This window comes from Lepidochelys kempii, chromosome 20 (assembly GCF_965140285.1).
Source record: "Lepidochelys kempii isolate rLepKem1 chromosome 20, rLepKem1.hap1, whole genome shotgun sequence".
NCBI classification, from domain to species: Eukaryota; Metazoa; Chordata; order Testudines; family Cheloniidae; genus Lepidochelys; species Lepidochelys kempii.
The window spans coordinates 25,762,889-25,783,422 of record NC_136399.1 but is presented as its reverse complement, the minus strand read 5'-3'; the positions used below and the strand labels follow the sequence as shown (position 1 = coordinate 25,783,422).

At 47.7% G+C, this 20,534-nt stretch overlaps 1 protein-coding gene across 1 annotated transcript; it reads left to right on the top strand.

Moving 5' to 3' along the window:
* The first annotated feature begins 97 nt into the window (after positions 1–97).
* On the top strand, positions 98–9,753 carry TSPAN16 (tetraspanin 16). The gene is made up of 8 exons (XM_073319230.1): positions 98–166; positions 793–990; positions 1,636–1,710; positions 3,072–3,179; positions 3,451–3,507; positions 4,606–4,758; positions 5,353–5,436; positions 9,706–9,753. The coding sequence occupies exons 1-8, from the start codon at positions 98–100 to the stop codon at positions 9,751–9,753; spliced, it is 792 nt and encodes a 263-aa protein (XP_073175331.1).
* The last annotated feature ends 10,781 nt before the right edge of the window (positions 9,754–20,534 follow it).

Sequence of the window (20,534 nt, the reverse complement as noted above, 5' to 3'; positions counted from 1 at the left end):
ATCCTTGTGAAAGGCAGCAAGTCCAGCTGAAAATCTCTCCGCCATCTCTCCAACCTAGAAGCCATTCTGCGAGCAGCCGCACTGGCCGGTTTTCACCATGGCTCCCTCGCGCAGTTGCTATGCCACTCTGAAGACTGTAATGATTTGCTTCAACACCATTATCTTTGTAAGTCTGTGTTTTCAAACACAGGTTTATTTAGGTGTATTATGGTGGCACCAGGGTCCCATGGTGCCAGGGGCTGCACAGACCCAGAGTGAGAGGCAGTCCTGCCCTGAAGAGCTTACAGCCTAACCAGGCACTAGGTGAGAGGGGAAACTGAGGCACAGAGCGGGGAAGAAACTCGTTCACGGTCACGCAGCAGGTCTGGGGCAGAGCAAAGGATAAAACCTGCCAGTCCTGTGCCCAGAGTTCAGGGGCTCAATCCTCAGCCGGTGTAGATCTCTGTTGACACTGATGGCGCTGCAATGATTTACATCAACGGGGGATCTGGCCCTCGGCGTTCAGGTAACATTCACGTCTCTCCACGGCTGGTCAGAACTCTGGGTTGTGTTCAGCAACCTCTGTTCAGTTCTTGGTGGGCAGACCTGAGCGGGGAGGAGGGACTGGCCATGGAATGGCACAGAGGGGCTGGCTCTCAGTGACGTTCACGGCCCCCCGGCCTGGCCCTGGCATCTCTGCACCTCGCCCCGGGTGAATTGGGGGAATGGCCGGAGCGCTCGAGCTGAAGGGCCAATGCACGCCCTAGCACACACACACACACACACACGCATATACGTTTATTGTCACCCTAGGTTGTCGGCTGCACCTTGGTTGCGCTGGGCCTGTGGATTAAACTGGGAAGCACCTCCTTCGTCAGGGTCCTGGGCTCCACCTCGGTGAACTTTGTCCACATCGGGTACTTCTGCATCGTGGTGGGCATCGTGGTGGCCATGCTGGGGTTCATGGGGTGCTGGGGTGCAGCGAAAGAGAGCAGATGCCTCTTGCTGATGGTGAGTACACACAGCTGCTCTCAGCTGGGGCGGAGTCCCGGACCGCGAGGACAGGGCTGCAGACCTTTCCTGCTTGAGCTGGGGGGGGTCAAGTGTGCCGTTACGATGCACCCATTGCCACAGCCACGTGATTTACCCCAGCTGGGGATCTGGGTTCCTAAATTTGGCCCTAACTATGCTTTAGACTCTAACTAAACAGTGGTCTCCCTTGCAGTCACAAGCTATTTTTTCCCATCCTTAGCGTGTGAAACTCACGTCTGTTCAGAGGGAGCGGGACAAGATCCACACACCACTTAAGTCCTTTGGCAGCTTATGTGGTCCCCAGCGCGCTCTGTTCTGGGGGGACTTTGACCATGTGTGCCCTGCTTTCTACCCACGGGAAAGCTTTGTTTAGGAGACAGCCTCTCAGTCAGCAGCGGTCAAGACTCTTATGGACAGGCATGACCTCCTGACCCCTGTTCACCTTCATTTGGGCAGCCCCAGCCGCTCTGGGCTAAATCCTTTTACTGCAGTGTAAATTTGCCTCTTGTGTTTCACTTCGCAATCCCTGCACCTTCATCCTGAATGAATCTGAGCGTGAACAAGGCCTCCGCTGTGTGCACTCACAGCAACCTTCCAATTTCCTTCCACACCCCTCTCTCACAGTACTTCTTAATAATGCTGGTCATCTTCATCGCCGAAATCACAGCAGCCGTCGTCGTTTTCGCTTTCACTCAGTTTGTGAGTATCAAGAATTCCCTTCTGGTGTGGGAAATTCTCATTTTCCTTGACAAAGCTGCAGGCCCCGATCCTACAAAGAAGAGTCGCTTGGGATCGGGTCCTTTTTCCAAACAGGGAGACATTTCCAAAGGGAAGTTAAGTGGCCAATTTTTGTGAGTATCTTGGAAAATCTAGGAGCCGCACGGGACCCTAAACATCTAGTGCTGCCCCTTTCCAATAGCACTGCTCCAAAGAACGAGCACAGAGTTTCCAAATCTGGAACTTTTGTTGACCAAATAAAAAAATGTTGACAAAATTTCCCCTCCAGGTTCTGATCATCTGGACTCTGAGAGCAGGAGGAATTCAGACTAACTCTTTTGTCAAAAATTTAATTGCACAAAAAGAAAAGAAAAAGGAAATCTCTCCCCGCCCCTTGCATTTGAACCAGCTCTGTCCCTCAAAACCAACTCACGGCTTTAACTGAGGTCTACCCACTCCCCATGCTTAACTGAGTAAAAGGTTCCTCTTTGCTTTAGAATTATTCCTACCGCATTATTCTTATTCTTTGTAAAAGAAAATTTAAATATGAGTGATTATCCTTTGGCTTGGATATACATTTACAAAACTAAGGCCCAGATCCTGCACAGATTCACAGAGTTTAAGGCTAAAATGGATGGTTATCATAGAATATCAGGGTTGGAAGAGACCTCAGGAGGTCATCGAGTCCAACTCCCTGCTCAAAGCAGGACTGATCCCCAATTTTTGCCCCAGATCCCAAATGGCCCCCTCAAGGACTGAATTCACAACCCTGGGTTTAGCAGGCCAATGCTCAAACCACTGACCTATGCCTCCCCCCTGATCTAGTGCGACTTCCAGCATAACACCGTCCAGAAAATTTCACCTAGTTATTCCTGTATCCAGACCAGTAACCTCTAGTTGCATGAGCGACTCCTCTAGAAAGGTGTGCTGCCCTATGCCTTGGGAATCTGATCCACTGGCTAGTTACCCTACCTGTTAAGTACCTGTACCTTACTTCCACGCAGGCTTCACTTTACACCCACCCACTGCAGGAGCAATAGATGTCATGTTAAGTGCGTGAGTAAATCTTTGCAGGATTGGGGCCCACCCTAGGGCCAAAGTGAGCTCGCTAGTCTGAGGCTGGCCCGCGGCTGCATTGCGGTCAGCTTTTACCAGCCCAGCGTAACACTTTGCTGTCTCTGGGCTAGATCTTTAGCGGGTGGACATCAGCTCAGTTCTGCTGAGCTCGGTGAAGCTATGAGGATTTACCCTCCCTGAAAGCGTTTGGCCACACTTTGGCACCAGACGGGATCTGAGGAGAAAATATTTCCTGGTCTAGCCCTGTTTCATTCCCCCCGTTTAAGGCTCGTAGTATCGTCCTAGACAAATCACTGACTGCCTTGAAGAAGAAATACAGCGGCTACAAACACGATGATATCGTGTCCTATGGATGGAATGCATTCATGCTGAAGGTAGGGGACCCTCTGCCCCCCAAACCTCCTGTTTCAATGGACTCAACACTTTTTCCCCACAGTCTTATTAGATGCATTACGGTAGCTCTGAGAGTCCCCACCCAGTGTGCCTGGTGCTGCATATACACAGTGACAGTCCCTGCTGTGACGAGGTGGTGTGAGAGGAAGGACAGTCTAGTGGTTAGGACAGAAAATCCTGGTTCAATTCCCTTCTCTCCCACGCACTCCCTGTGTGACCTGGGGCCAGTCACCTGGACTCTCTGGGCAACAGTTCCCCATCGGTACCATGCGGATCGTAGCCGAGAGGTTGGGAGGAGATGCCCAGCTGGTACGGTGATGGGCCCATGTACACGCCTCAGACAGAGAGCAGAATTTACAATCTAAAGAGGCAGGCCAGGCGAAAGGGAGGCTGGTTGTGTGCCCACCCTACAACTAGGAAAAGAGACACACAGATTCGCCCAAGTGCTTCTGTAACACAGCTGGGAATTGGGTCCCAGGGCAGTATCTTAACCACATGCCTTCCAACGCAAGCGTTGAGCGAGTCTCCGGGCTGGAACCTCTGTGTGAATCAGCGCTGCTCTGGCCATAAAGCAGTCAAGCCGATACACACGTGCTGAGGATCTGCTGTGTAGATTTTTTGGGCCAGAAGTTTCACACAGTCTCAGGCCAGACGGGATAGCCAGTCTGAGCTCCCGTTCAGCACAGGCCACTAAACTCCACGCAGTGACTAGTTAGATCAAAGCATCCTAATCCTCAGAGACAACCCTCTTGTGAGCCACAGGCAGAGAATAGGGCCCACCAAGGAGTGACCAGTGCCTACAGCCCCTGCCATGGCAGGGAACTGATTGGGTGAGACAAACCCCAGGACCCCAGTAGCGACCTGCACCCCACACTGCGGAGGAAGGTGAAAAAATCCTGTCAATCTGAGCTGGGGTTTCTTTCCAACCCCAAATCTGGCAACCTCGAGCATGTGAGTGAGATGCACCAGCCAGATGGAGGTGCCTCTGTACCAGCTCAGAGCACTGGTCCATCCCGTCTGGTGTCCCATCTCCCGCTGTGGTTGATTTCTGGAGCTTCAGAAGAAGGTGGAAAAACCCCACCCCAGAATACAAGATGGGACGATTTTGCTTATCTTGTCTGACCTGTCAACCACAGGCCTTAGAATTTCACCCAGCGTTTACAACTCAGGCATTTGATAGCAATTGAATCATAGAATCATAGAAGATAAGGGTTGGAAGAGCCCTCAGGAGGTCATATAGTCCAACTGAAGGGTTAAATGTACTTCTCCTCTGGTAAAAATCACCATTTGAACAAAGGGGCATTGAGGAAATTCTGCCAGGATACCGCAGGGAAGGGGAGGTAGAAAGGAAAAACTAACTGTTCAAGACCCTGGCCTTTAACAAACCCTGTTGTGTGTCGTTCCTAGCTGAACTGCTGTGGGGTTCATAACTACACAGACTTTTCTGGCTCTGCCTTTCAAATACGGACCAACCTGACTTATCCCAAAAGCTGCTGCAAAGATCCAATGAGCTTGGCATGCAACGGACACAATGTCAGCAGCGTGGTCATCAACCAGGAGGTCGCAGCCCAGTTTGGACGTTGAAAAGGAAACCGTGGGAATAGTGCTATTAAAAACCTAGCCTGTGTCTGCTGGAGTTGAAGGGAGCAAGGGAGCACGTGGGGGGAGGGACCAGCACCCTGATCTTGCAGAGAATGCTGCATGAATGTCTCCCTGCACTCACAGGGATCTCATGGCAGGATCAGTGCCTATGTGCTCTAAATTCAAAACCAGAAAGCCCCTTGTAGACCCCTTAACTGAAGGTCGTGGGCCTAGTGGGCAGGGCACTGGGTTGGCTCTTCCTGCAGCACGACTTTAGGCAAGCCACTCCCCCGTGCCTCAGTTTCCCTCTCTGTAAAGAGTGGGGGAATAACGATACAGACGTCTTTTGGAAAGCACTTTGAAATCTATGGATTTAGGCACAGGCATAGGCCGGTGGCCAGTCAGCCACACAGGGGCTAATTCCACCCACCCCTTGTGACGGGAAGATACAATAGTTTGCACAGCAAGTGTGTTGAAGCCAATGGGATTCCACCGGGGGATGGGCAACCATTGCTTTTTGTTTCCAATTACTCTTAAAGCAGCCTACACCTCACTGTCATTTTTACCCTTCAGGGCTGCTTCCACAAGCTGGTTTCCCTGGTCAAAGAGAAGAGCCTATTGCTCGGCGGAGCTGCCACCGGAGCTGCCCTGCTGGAAGTGAGTTGAACCCAAGTTAGCCTGGCCTTAAAGGGACGTGTCCACTTTTAAGTACTCCAATGATGCACAATTAGCCAGCTGTGCACAGATCGACCATGGGTATGTGCAGTGCCTAACACAGTGGGGCCCTGACCTCAGTTAGATGCCAGGGGGTTACACATAAACCTAAGAACATAAGAATGGCCAGACTGGGTCAGACCAATGGTTCATCTAGCCCAGTATCCTGTCTTCCGACAGTAGCTGGTGCCAGATGCTTCAGAGGGAATGAACAGAACAGGGCAATCATCAAACAATCCAATCCCCGTTGTCCAGTCCCAGCATCTGGCAGTCAGAGGTTTAGGGACACCCAGAGCACTGGGTTGCATCCCTGACTATCTTGGCTAATAGCCGCTGATGGGCCTATCCTCCAGGAACTTATCTCATTCTTTTCTCAACCCAGTTATACTTTTGGCCTTCACAGTATCCCTTGGCAGTGAGTTCCACAGGTTGTGTGAAGAATTACTTCCTTTTGTTTGTTTTAAACATGCTGCCTTTTAATTTCATTGGGTGACCCCTAGTTCATGTGTTATGTGATGAGGTAAATAACACTTCCTTATTTGCTTTCTCCACACCAGTCATTATTTTGTAGTCCTCTATCGTATCCCCCTTAGTTATCTCCTTTCTACGCTGAACTGTCCTAGTCTTTAAAATCTCTCCTCATATGGAAGCTGTTCCATATCCCTGATCATTTTTATTGCCCTACACTTTTTCCAATTCTATATAACATTTTTGAGATGGGGTGACCAGAACTGCACGCAGTATTCAAGACGTGGGCATACCATGGATTTCTATAGAGGCAATAGGATATTTTCTGTCATATGATCTATCCCTTTCCGAATGATTCCCAACATTCTGTTCGCTTTTTTGACGGCCGCTGCACATTGAGTGGATATTTTCAGAGAACTCTCCACAATGACACCAAGATCTCTCTCTTGAGTGGTAACAGCTAATTTAGACCCCATCATTTACATGTATAGTTGGGATTATGTTTTCCAATGTGCATTACTTTGCATTTATCAACATTGAATTTCATCTGTCATTTTGTTGCCCAGTCACCCAGTTTTGTGAGATCCCTTTTTAACTCTTCAGTCAGCTTTGCACTTAACTATCTTCAGTAAATTTGTATTGTCTACAAACTTTGCCTTAAGAAAAGGAGTACTTGTGGCAAAGCTCATGCTCAAATAAATTGGTTAGTCTCTAAGGTGCCACAAGTACTCCTTTTCTTTTTGCGAATACAGACTAACACGGCTGTTACTCTGAAACTTTGCCTTGTCACTGTTTACCCCTTTTTCCAGATCAGCTATGGATATGATGAACAGCACTGGTCCTAGTACAGACCCTTGGTCAACCTCGCTAGTTACCTCTCTCCACTGTGAAAATTGATCATTTATTCCTACCCTTTGTTTCCTGTCTGTTAACTAATTATTGATCCATGAGAGAACCTTCCCTCTTATCTCATGACTGCCTACTTCGCATAAGAGCTTTTGGTGAGGGACCTTGTCAAAGGCTTTCGGAAAGTCCAAGTACACTATATCCACTGGATCACCCTTGTCCACGCTTGTTGAACCTCTCAAAGAATTCTAGTAGATTGGGGAGGCATGATTTCCCTTTACAACAGCTGTGTTGACTCTTCCCCAGCAAATTGTGTTCATCTATGTTTCTGACAATTCTGTTCTTTACTGTAGTTTCAACCAATTTGCCTGGTACTGAAGTTAGGCTCACGAGCCTGGAATTGTCAGGATCACCTCTGGATCCTTATTTAAACATCGGCGTCACATTGGCTATTCTCCAGTCATCTGGTACAGAAGCTAATTTAAGCGATGGGTTACATGCCACAGTTAGTCGTTCTGCAATTTCACATTTGAGTTCCTTCAGAACTCTTGAGTGATACCACCTGGTCCTCGTGACTTCTTATTGTTTGATTTATCAATTTGTTACAAAACCTCTACTGACACCTCAATCGGGGATAGTTCCTCAGATCTGCCGCCTAAAAAGAATGGCTGAGGTGTGGGAATCTTCCTCACATCCTCTGCAGTGAAGACTGATGCAAAGAATTCACTTAGCTTCTCTGCAACAGCCTTGTCTTCCTTGAGTGCTTCTCTTACTTTTTTTGTATTTGGGGTATACATTTAGTTTGAGCCTCTATTATGGTGTTTTTAAAAAGTTTCCATGCAACTTGCAGGCATTTCACTCTTGTGATTGTTCCTTTTAATTTCCAAATTAACTAGCTTCTTCATTTTTGCATAGTCCCCTTTCTGAAGTTTCTTGTTCCTGTGGTGGGTTTCTTTGGTATTTTCCCCTAATAAGAAAAGGAGTACTTGTGGCACCTTAGAGACTAACAAATTACTCCTTTTCCTTTTACAGACTAACACGGCTGCTCCCCTAATAAGGATGTTAAATTTAATAACATTATGGCTGCTGTTACCAAATGGTTCATCTATATTCACCTCTTGGACCAGATCCTGTGCACCACTCGGGACTGAATCAAGAATTACCTCTCCCCTTGTGGGTTCCAGGAGAAGCTGCTCAAAGAAGTAGTCATTAATGATGTCTAAAAATGTTATCTCCACATCCCATCCAGAGGTGACATGTTCCCAGTCAACGGGGGGATAACTGAAATCCCCCATTATTATTATATTTTCTGTGTTTGTAGCCTCTCTAATCTCCCTGAGCATTTTACAGCGATTATCACCATCCTGGTCAGGTGGCCGGTGGTATATGCTATGCTCTTATTACACAAGCACAATTATGTTTGATTCATTTAAGATTTTCACTATATTTGGCTCGATGCTTTCTTTCACATACAGTGCCGCTCGGCCACCTGCCCCACCTACTCTGACATTCCAATCTATTTTGTACCCTGGCATTCCCGGGTCTCATTGAATATCATCGTTCCACCAAGTGTCTGTGATGCCTGTTATATCAACGTCATTTACTACCAGGCACTCAAGTTCACCCATCCTGGTAGTTAGACTTCTTGCATTTGTGTACAAGCATTTATAAAATATGTCAATATTTAGTTTCCTGCCTTCATGTGGGGTAACTGAATGGGACTCTTTTTCATTCAAAAACCAGTCGGAGAACACCTCAACCGCCCTGGTCACTCAGTTACAGACCTAAAAGTCGCAATACTCCAACAAAAATACTTCAAAAACAGACTCCAACGTAAGACTGCTGAATTGGAATTAATTTGCAAACTGGACACCATTAAATTAGGCTTGAATAAAGACTGGGAGTGAACGAGTCATTACACAAAGTAAAAACTATTTCCCCTTGCTAATTTTTCCCCTACTGTTACTCACAGCTTTTTGTCAACTGTTGGAAATGGGCCATCCTGATTATCCCTACAAAAGTTTTTTTTCTCCTGCTGATAATAGCCCACCTTAATTGATTAGTCTCGTTATAGTTGGTATGGCAACACCCATTTTTTCATGTTCTCTCTGTATATATCTTCCTACTGTATTTTCCACTCCATGCATCCGATGAAGTGGGTTTTAGCCCACGAAACCTTATGCCCAAATAAATTTGTTAGTCTCTAAGGTGCCACAAGTACTCCTGTTCTTTTTGCTGATACAGACTAACACGGCTGCTAGTCTGAAACCTGTCATTTGACTGTTTCTCTTCAGTTCCTACCTGTACTTTATCAAGTTCTATCCTCTCCTCTTTACTAGGCTATATAGTACCCCCTTTAATAAATCCTCCCCTAAGGGATGTTTCCATCCAAACCGGATCCTCCTCTGCACCTGTTAGCTTTCCCCCAGCCCTTAGTTTAAAAACTCCTCTATGACCCTTTTAATTTTACATGCCAGCAACTTGGTTCCATGTTGGTTTAGGTGGAGCCTATCGGTCTGTATAGAATCCTCCTTTCACAAAAGGTTTCCCAGTTCCTAATAAACCTAAATCTCTACTCTGAACACCATTGTCTCATTCACTCATTGAGACCCTACCGTTCTGCCTGTCTAACTGGCCCTGTACACAGAACTGGAAGCATTTCAGAGAATGCTACCATGGAGGTCCTGGACTTTAATCTCTTACCTAACAGCCTAAATTTGGCCTCCAGGACCTCTTTCCTACCCATCCCTATGTCTTTGGTACCTAGAAGTACCAAAAATGTATGTAACAATAATCATGAGTTTAGATGCCAGTCTTTAGGCACCAAGGTTGGAAAATTTTTGACATAATCCTTAAGACTTTTATTCATTCCCTCTATATTTTTTCTCTCCACTGCAGCTAGCAGCTATGATAGTCTCCTTAATGCTGTACATTAAACTGGTATGACAACATGTGAAGAAACACAGAAGGACTGAAGCAATCGGTTCCATTTCCCAAACACCTGGAAGTTTGTTGCATCGGGGCCGGGAGGGCAGACGGGCGGACACACACTGCACTGCATTGCAGCAAAGCTGAAATAGTACCAAGCACTCACGATCCTGCCCCATGGCCGTCACTGGGACTTTGCCACTGACTTCCGTAGGAGCAGGACCATTCATTTGTCCAGTTTTCCAGCTCCATATTCACATAACAGGAAATCCTGGGAGCCATATCAATATGCAGGATCAAAGTGTCTCCAGAGCTGTGAATATGGAAACCACTCTACACATGTGTGGTTATTAGTGATTAATATACTGAAATCTGTATATTTTTTAATTCTCCATCCCCTTGGGGGGAAAATACCATTTAAACAGAGATAATAAAAATGGGGAGATTGATTGCTAGAGTCTCTGTGTTTTTAAATGTCTCATCTTCCTAAAATACCAATCAACAGCTTGCTTACCTGTCTGAGTAGAAATCAGGTTTTAATTCTGCACTGGCAGGTGTCTTTTTGCCAGAGGCCTGGAAAGGACTGAGAAGGGGATAGCCACTTTCATACCACTGAAAATAAAAGGAGAGAGAATGATGTTGGGGTTAAGGGACAGGACCAGGGCTATGTCACATTAGCAATGCTTGATCAGTTTAGGAATGCCAATATACTATATGGCAACGCGCTCCTAGGGCAGACACAGCTATGCTGGCAAAGAGGTACAGTTTATTCCAAAGTGCAGTTTTGCTGGTATAACTGTGTCTACACTAGGAACTTCTGTGGACATAACTGTCAGTCAGAGGTCCCACCTCTTCCCACCGCTGACTGACACAGCTATGCCAGTAGAGGTCTCTAGCGTAGATGCGGCTTAGGGCTCTGGAGGTTTTAAGGCCAGAAGGGACCATTGTGATTATGACGGGTTGGGTCACAGAAACCCCCTTGTGACAGCCACCTGATGTACCTAGACTACCTCTAAGCCCATTTTCCCTGTCAGCTTGGGACTTCAGTACCTTGCCTTGTTTGAGCCAGACACGCTCGCCTCCTGCAAACACAGATCCAAGTCTCAGCCACGTCCCCCACAAGCTGCAGGCTTAACTGAAAACACCTCAAGAAGTGCTCCTACCTCCAGCACTCGGATACCCAGCTCCCAATGGGGTCCAATCCCCAAATAAATCCATTTTACCCTGTATAAAGCTTATACAGGGTAAACTCATAAATTGTTCGCCCTCTATAACACTGACAGAGAGATATGCAGAGCTGTTTGCCCCCTCCCCCACAGGTATTAATATTTACTCTGGGTTAATTAATAAGTAAGAAGTGATTTTATTAAATACAAAAAGTAGGATTTAAGTGGTTCTGAGTAATAACAGACATAACAAAGTGAATTACCAAGCAAAATAAAATAAAGCACACAAGTCTAAGCCTAATACAGTAAAAACTAAATGCAGGTAAATCTCACCCTCAGAGAGACACTGAGTGAGTGTCTGATTGGCTGCTAGCCTGCAGGGGGCGGGCAGTAGGGTGTCTGTTTGTTTGCGACAGGGAAGCCTGGCCGTTTAAAAATAGCCAGAGCTTCGCGAACCAGCTGAGCGGCGGAGAACCAGCTGAGCAGCGGGGACAGCAGAGCAGCACACAGCAGGAGTTTGCCTGGGAGTTCGCCTGGAGGGAGCCCAGTGAGGCTTACGTCTTGCAAACTGCTCTGAGGAAGCTCACAGTAGGAAGGTGATATGGAAGGGGGGGGTTCAGCTGTTGTGACCTGCACTGAATGTGCCATGTTTGTCTTTCTTCCACAGGACAGAAGCGACTTTGTCTGTACAAAGTGCAAGCTGGTCTCCATATTGGAAGAGAAGATTGAAGGTCTGGAGCAACAGATAACAACCCTGCGTTGCATACGGGAAACTGAAGATTTCCTGGACGAAACTCAGGATAGGCTTCTAGGGGCACAAAGCTCTACAGATATAGAGCAGGTTGCACAGAGGAGCCAAGAGACCAGTGAAGAAGCTTGGCAACATGTGACCTCCAGAAGAGGTAAGCGGAATGTCCGGGTTCCAGTAACACAGACACAGGTAACTAACCGCTTTCATGTTCTCTCCACAGGTATCGTTGCGGAGAGTGGACCAGATGATATGTCTGGGGCGAGAAAGCAGAAGGAGACTCCGCTGGTTGGAAGGCATGAGATGCGCTGTCCTGAGGTTGGGGGTTCCACGACCACCACCCCCAAGAGGAGAAGGCGGGTGGTGGTGGTCGGGGACTCTCTCCTCCGGGGGACTGAGTCATCTATCTGCCGCCCTGACCGGGAAAACCGAGAAGTCTGCTGCTTGCCAGGGGCTAAGATTCGTGATGTGACGGAGAGACTGCCGAGACTCATCAAGCCCTCGGATCGCTACCCCTTCCTGCTTCTCCACGTGGGCACCAATGATACTGCCAAGAATGACCTTGAGCGGATCACTGCGGACTATGTGGCTCTAGGAAGAAGAATAAAGGAGTTGGAGGCGCAAGTGGTGTTCTCGTCCATCCTCCCCGTGGAAGGAAAAGGCCTAGGTAGGGAGCATCGAATCGTGGAAGTCAACGAATGGCTACGCAGATGGTGTCGGAGAGAAGGCTTTGGTTTCTTTGACCATGGGATGGTGTTCCATGAAGGAGGAGTGCTGGGTAGAGACGGGCTCCATCTTACGAAGAGAGGGAAGAGCATCTTTGCCAGCAGGCTGGCTAACCTAGTGAGGAGGGCTTTAAACTAGGTTCACCGGGGGAAGGAGACCAAAGCCCTGAGGTAAGTGGGAAAGCGGGATACCGGGAGGAAGCACAGGCAGGAATGTCTGTGAGGGGAGGGCTCCGGCCTCATACTGGCAATGAGGGGCGATCAACAGGTTATCTCAAGTGCTTATATACAAATGCACAAAGCCTTGGAAACAAGCAGGGAGAACTGGAGGTCCTGGTGATGTCAAGGAACTATGACGTGATCGGAATAACAGAGACTTGGTGGGATAACTCATATGACTGGAGTACTGTCATGGATGGTTATAAACTGTTCAGGAAGGACAGGCAGGGCAGAAAAGGTGGGGGAGTAGCACTGTATGTAAGGGAGCAGTATGACTGCTCAGAGCTCCGGTACGAAACTGCAGAAAAACCTGAGTGTCTCTGGATTAAGTTTAGAAGTGTGTGCAACAAGAGTGATGTAGTGGTGGGAGTCGGCTATCGACCACCGGACCAGGGGGATGAGGTGGATGAGGCTTTCTTCCGGCAGCTCACGGAAGCTACTAGATCGCATGCCCTGATTCTCATGGGTGACTTTAATTTTCCTGATATCTGCTGGGAGAGCAATACAGCGGTGCATAGACAATCCAGGAAGTTTTTGGAAAGCGTAGGGGACAATTTCCTGGCGCAAGTGCTAGAGGAGCCAACTAGGGGGGGTGCTTTTCTTGACCTGCTGCTCACAAACCGGGTAGAATTAGTGGGGGAAGCAAAAGTGGATGGGAATCTGGGAGGCAGTGACCATGAGTTGGTTGAGTTCAGGATCCTGACGCAGGGAACAAAGGTAAGCAGCAGGATACGGACCCTGGACTTCAGGAAAGCAGACTTCGACTCCCTCAGGGAACGGATGGCCAGGATCCCCTGGGGGACTAACTTGAAGGGGAAAGGAGTCCAGGAGAGCTGGCTGTATTTCAAGGAATCCCTGTTGAGGTTACAGGGACAAACCATCCCGATGAGTCGAAAGAATAGTAAATATGGCAGGCGACCAACTTGGCTTAATGGTGAAATCCTAGCGGATCTTAAACATAAAAAAGAAGCTTACAAGAAGTGGAAGGTTGGACATATGACCAGGGAAGAGTATAAAAATATTGCTCGGGCATGTAGGAATGTTATCAGGAGGGCCAAATCGCACCTGGAGCTGCAGCTAGCCAGAGATGTCAAGAGTAACAAGAAGGGTTTCTTCAGGTATGTTGGCAACAAGAAGAAAGCCAAGGAATGTGTGGGCCCCTTACTGAATGAGGGAGGCAACCTAGTGACAGAGGATGTGGAAAAAGCTAATGTACTCAATGCTTTTTTTGCCTCTGTTTTCACTAACAAGGTCAGCTCCCAGACTGCTGCGCTGGGCATCACAAAATGCGGAAGAGATGGCCAGCCCTCTGTGGAGATAGAGGCGGTTAGGGACTATTTAGAAAAGCTGGACGTGCACAAGTCCCTGGGGCCGGACGAGTTGCATCCGAGAGTGCTGAAGGAATTGGCGGCTGTGATTGCAGAGCCACTGGCCATTATCTTTGAAAACTCGTGGCGAACCGGGGAAGTCCCGGATGACTGGAAAAAGGCTAATGTAGTGCCAATCTTTAAAAAAGGGAAGAAGGAAGATCCTGGGAACTACAGGCCAGTCAGCCTCACCTCAGTCCCTGGAAAAATCATGGAGCAGGTCCTCAAAGAATCAATCCTGAAGCACTTGCATGAGAGGAAAGTGATCAGGAACAGCCAGCATGGATTCACCAAGGGAAGGTCATGCCTGACTAATCTAATCGCCTTTTATGATGAGATTACTGGTTCTGTGGATGAAGGGAAAGCAGTGGATGTATTGTTTCTTGACTTTAGCAAAGCTTTTGACACGGTCTCCCATAGTATTCTTGTCAGCAAGTTAAGGAAGTATGGGCTGGATGAATGCACTATAAGGTGGGTAGAAAGCTGGCTAAATTGTCGGGCTCAACGGGTAGTGATCAATGGCTCCATGTCTAGTTGGCAGCCGGTATCAAGTGGAGTGCCCCAAGGGTCGGTCCTGGGGCCGGTTTTATTCAATATCTTCATAAATGATCTGGAGGATGGTGTGGATTGCACTCTCAGCAAATTTGCGGATGATACTAAACTGGGAGGAGTGGTAGATACGCTGGAGGGGAGGGATAGGATACAGAAGGACCTAGACCAATTGGAAGATTGGGCCAAAAGGAATCTGATGAGGTTCAATAAGGATAAGTGCAGGGTCCTGCACTTAGGACGGAAGAACCCAATGCACAGCTACAGACTAGGGACCGAATGGCTAGGCAGCAGTTCTGCAGAAAAGGACCTAGGGGTGACAGTGGACGAGAAGCTGGATATGAGTCAGCAGTGTGCCCTTGTTGCCAAGAAGGCCAATGGCATTTTGGGATGTATAAGTAGGGGCATAGCGAGCAGATCGAGGGACGTGATCGTTCCCCTCTATTCGACATTGGTGAGGCCTCATCTGGAGTACTGTGTGCAGTTTTGGGCCCCACACTTCAAGAAGGATGTGGATAAATTGGAGAGAGTCCAGCGAAGGGCAACAAAAATGATTAGGGGTCTGGAACACATGAGTTATGAGGAGAGGCTGAGGGAGCTGGGATTGTTTAGCCTGCAGAAGAGAAGAATGAGGGGGGATTTGATAGCTGCTTTCAACTACCTGAAAGGGGGTTCCAAAGAGGATGGCTCTAGACTGTTCTCAATGGTAGCAGATGACAGAACGAGGAGTAATGGTCTCAAGTTGCAGTGGGGGAGGTTTAGATTGGATATTAGGAAAAACTTTTTCACTAAGAGGGTGGTGAAACACTGGAATGCGTTACCTAGGGAGGTGGTAGAATCTCCTTCCTTAGAGGTTTTTAAGGTCAGGCTTGACAAAGCCCTGGCTGGGATGATTTAACTGGGAATTGGTCCTGCTTCGAGCAGGGGGTTGGACTAGATGACCTTCTGGGGTCCCTTCCAACCCTGATATTCTATGATTCTATGATTCTATGATTCTATGTTCCAATAAGCCTCTTTTACAGACTAGACTTCCTCCTAGTCTGGGTCCAGCAATCATTCACACCCCTGTAGTTACTGTCCTTGTTTCAGTTTCTTTCAGGCATCTCCTTGGGGTGGAGAGGCTATCTTTTGTGCCATCTGAAGACAAAATGGAGGGGCTTCCCCAGGGGCTTGTATAGTCTCTCTCTTGTGGGTGGAAACCCCTTCCCCTCTCCTAAGGAGAATCCAGCTCCAAGATGGAGTTTTGGAGTCACATGGGCAAGTCACATGTCCATCCACGACTCAGTTCCTTACAGGCCAATGTCACATTCCCAGGAAAGCTCAGATATGGATTGGCATCTCTCAAAGTTCATTGTTAGCTTAAGTGTTTCTTGATTGGGCACTTACTGAGAATAGTCTTTTCTCAAAAAGCTGACCAACTGCTTCACTGAGGGTACTTAAAATCAAACAAGTACATAGCCAATATTCATAACTTTGAATACAAAAATGATACATGCATACAAACAGGATGAATATATTCAGTAGATTTAACCTTTGCAGAGATATGTTACATGGCATATCTAGCATAAAACATATTCCAGTTATGTCATATTTACACTCATAAGCATACTTCTATAAAGCATTATGGGGTGCAACATCACAGTGATTATCTAGTCTGACCTCCTGTATAACACAGGCCAGGGAACTGCCCCAAAAGACTCCTGCATACAGCCCATCACTTCTGGTTCTGACACAGGTACATTTACAGAAAGCAGATACCCCTCTCATCAGGTCAGTGACCTTCTTCCCGGTGTCAAAACCAAATGCAAATAAACCATAAGCCCAGCCACCAAAAGCCCAACCAGTGAATAACACACCCCAGGGCCTGTGTCTAGGAGGAAGACCTAGAAAACCCAGACAGAAGAGAGGGTTGTTGTGCCTTTCTCATGGCCCTGGTGGACAGCAACCTTGGGGCAGAGGCTGGGGAGTGCCGACAACTATGAGGGGAGAGGTAATGGCCTCAGGTGGGGGAGTGACAACTACGGAGGGCAGAGGTACAGGCCGGGGGCAGGGGAGGGACAACCATGAGGGCAGAGGGCAGAGGTAAAATCCCATGGGAAGCAAGTCTAAGGGGCAAAACAATTCAAGACAGTTGGCAGTTTTTCAAAGAGACATTATTAAGGGCGCAAGAGCAAACTATCCCACTGCATAGGAAAGACAGGAAGTATGGCAGGAGACCACCCTGGCTTACCCAGGAGATCTTCAATGATCTGAAACTCAAAAAAGAGTCCTGCAAAAAGTGGAAACTCAGTCAAATGACAAAGGATGAATATAAACAAATAACACAAGTACGTAGGGACAAAATTAGAAAAGCCAAGGCACAAAATGAGATCAAACTAGCTAGGGACATAAAAGGAAACAAGAAAACATTCTACAAATACATTAGAAGCAAGAGGAAGACCAAGGACAGAGCAGGCCCATTACTCAATGATGGGGGAAAGACAATAACAGAAAATGTGGAAATGGCAGAGGTGCTTCATGACTTCTTTGTTTCGGTTTTCACCAAGAAGGTTGCTGTGGATTGGACGTCTAACATAGTGAATGCCAGTGAAAATGAGGTAGGATCAGAGTCTAAAATAGGGAAAGAACAAGTCAAAAATTACTTAGACAAGTTAGATGTCTTCGAATCACCAAGGCCTGATGAAATGTATCCGAGACTACTCAAGGAGCTGACTGAGGAGATTTCTGAGTCATTAGCAATTGTCTTTGAAAAGTCATGGAAGACGGGAGACATTCCAGAAGACTGGAAAAGGGCAAATATAGTGCCCATCTATAAAAAGGGACATAAGGACAATCCAGGGAATTACAAACCAGTCAGCTTAACTTCTGTACCCGGAAAGATAATGGAGCAAATAATTAAGCAATCAATTTGCAAACACCTGGAAGATAATAAGGTGATGAATAACAGTCAGCATGGATTGGTCAAGAACAAATCGTGTCAAACCAACCTGATAGCTTTCTTTGACAGGGTAACAAGCCTTGTGGATAGGGGGGAAGTGGTAGATGTGGTATATCTTGACTTTAGTAAGGCTTTTGGTACTGTCTCACATGTCCTTCTCATAAACAAACTAGGGAAAATCAACCTAGATGGAGCTACTATAAGGTGGGTTCATAACTGGTTGGAAAATCGTTCCCAGAAAGTAGTTATCAGTGGTTCACAATCAAGCTGGAAGGGCATAACGAGTGGGGTCCCGTAGGGATCGGTTCTGGGTCTGATTCTGTTCAATGTCTTCATCAATGGTTTAGATAATAGCATAGAGTCCACTTATAAAGTTTGCAGACGATACCAACCTGGGAGGGGTTGCAAGTGCTTTGGAGGATAGGATTAAAATTCAAAATGATCTGGACAAACTGGAGAAATGGTCTGAGGTAAATAGGATCAAATTCAATAAGGGCAAAATGGGAAATGACTGCCTCGGAAGGAGTCCTGCGGAAAGAGACCTGGGGGTTGTAAGGATTCCGCCAGAAGCCCTCAGATGACCCCAGGACACAGCAAAGACAGAAGGCAGAAACAGCAAGTTAAAGGGACGAGCTGATGCAAACAGCAAGGCAAAGATGCCAGCTTGCAAAGAGGAAGTCCTGCGGGAGTGGTGCGTTTTATGTACGGTGACGAACAAATTAACAAGAACAAAATGTAACAAGCAATATAAAGTTTGCAAGCAGCAAAAAGATGTTAGCAGCAAAAATGCTTATAATAGATGCAAGCGCTTAACACAGTCTACACGCTGGGCCAGTCAGAGATGGGCAAAAGGCACAGACCAAAACAAGTAAAAGGGTATATAAGGATACCAGGTTCAGCACAAAGTGTGCTTCCACCGGTATTGCAGACCTGGGAAGAAGGTAAAAGGTTGTGCTGACTTGTTCCACCTCGGAAGAGGCTCAGCGCAACGGACTGGTAATGTATTAACTTGCTTGCTTGAGTATAGGGACGCCTGTAGGGAACTAGCCGGTGTTTTCACCTTGCGCAGGGAAGCGCAACGTGTTAGAAACTGAAACTGAGAAATGAAAATAAAGCCTGCTATTAAAAGCTCTCTGGTTATTGACTGTTCAGAGTCATTTGACGTAGAGTCCCAAACAGAGGCTACAGGGGACAACTGGGACCCAAGCTTTCTCTGGGGAGGTTTCCTTTGGTGGTAGGGATTTTTGGGTAGTGTTACCGTTACTGTCACCCTATTTGGATTATTATTCCTCTTTTACGCTTTGGCTGTGGCATATTACCTGTAAATGTACATCGCCTTTGGTTGGAGCCCTAACAGAACCAAACTAGCAATTATCTCTGCACCCGCTGTGGACCCCCTCCCAGAGGACGATTGGGATACTGTGTATTTTTCAGGTAACGGGGCCCCAATTCCAGCTCTGCAGAGCACTGCCTTAGGCCCATTGTTGGTACAATCCCCCGGTTGGGTTTGGCGAGTCCATTATGTCCCCCGACCTGCACCTGGACACTATGTCACACAACTGAATGAGCAAGGGCAGCTTCTGCATCAGGAACTAGACGACTTCCTCCCTTAGGCACCCGCATATATCACCCCCTTTATGAAAATCAGTTGTGGTTTTATACCCCCATGCCAGCCCCTCCTCTAGAATAACTTAAATTCGCCACGAGATAGGTTGTGACGTCCATTCACCACCTGACCATCACAGGGGTCATAGTGGATCACAAGCTAAATATGAGTGAACAGTGTAACGCTGTTACAAAAAAAGCAAACATCATTCTGGGATGTATTAGCCGGAGTGTTGTAAGCAAGACATGAGAAGTAATTCTTCCGCTGTACTCTGCGCTGATTAGGCCTCAACTGGAGTATTGTGTCCAGTTCTGGGTACCACATTTTAGGAAAGATGTGGACAAATTGGAGAAAATCCAGAGAAGAGCAACAAAAATGATTAAAAGTCTGGAAAACCTATGAAGTTTGGACCTATGAGGGAAGATTGAAAACATTGGGTTTGTTTAGTCTGGAGAAGAGAAGACAAGAGAAGACTGAGAGGGGACATGAGAACAGTTTTCAAGTACATAAAAGGTTGTTACAAGGAGGAGGGAGAAAATTTGTTCTTCCTAACCTCCGACGCTAGGACAAGAAGCGATGGGCTTAAATTGCAGCAAGGGAGGTCTAGGTTGGACATTAGGAAAAACTTCCTGTCAGGGTGGTGAAGCACTGGAATAAGTTGCCCAGGAGGTTGTGGAATCTCCATCACAGGGGATTTTTAAGAGCAGGTTGGACAAACCCCTGTCAGGGATGGTCTAGATCAGTGGTTCCCAAACTTGTTCCGTGGCTTGTGCAGGGAAAGCCCCTGGCGGGCCAGGCCGGTTTGTTTACCTGCCGTGTCCGCAGGTTCAGGTGATCGCGGCTCCCACTGGCCGTGGTTCGCCGCTCCTGGCCAATGGGGGCTGCGGGAAGTGGCGGCCAGCACGTCCCTCAGCCCGATGAATCCAACGAAGTGAGCTGTAGCTCCCGAAAGCTTCTGCTCAAATAAATTGGTTAGTCTCTAAGGTGCCACAAGTCCTCCTGTTCTTTCTGTGGATACAGACTAACACGGCTGCTCCTCTGAAACCTTCCAGTCCTGTGATTCTGTAACTGGGGGGGGGACCCGACAACCACAGGGCAGAGCTCCGAGCCTCCGGGGGACGACCACCACCGGGGCAGGGGTGGGAGCTGCGGGGAAGGAGCCGGAAATCTCTGCCTTTGAGATGGGGAGCAAAGGTCCCGGCCTCGTGGCTGGGTCAGAGGTCACAGGCTCAGGTAGGGGGCAAAGGTCACATCTTTCGAGCCGGGTCAGAGGTCACAGGCTCAGGTAGGGGGCAAAGGTCACATCTTTCGAGCCGGGTCAGAGGTCACAGGCTCAGGTAGGGGGCAAAGGTCACATCTTCTGAGCCGGGTCAGAGGTCACAGGCCGGAAGGGCCGCACTGAGGCAAAGGCCAGGGGCTGGCTAATGCTCCCAGAGCACACTGGCGAGAGCGAGGCCACATGGGACATGCACAAGAGAAAC

Coding starts and splice junctions, on each gene's coding strand:
- TSPAN16 (XM_073319230.1), top strand. CDS start 98: ATGGCTCCCTCGCGCAGTTGCTATGCCACTCTGAAGACTGTAATGATT. Junction 991..1,635: donor GCAGATGCCTCTTGCTGATG/GTGAGTACACAC, acceptor CCTCTCTCACAG/TACTTCTTAATAATGCTGGT. Junction 3,508..4,605: donor TGGGAGGAGATGCCCAGCTG/GTACGGTGATGG, acceptor TGTCGTTCCTAG/CTGAACTGCTGTGGGGTTCA.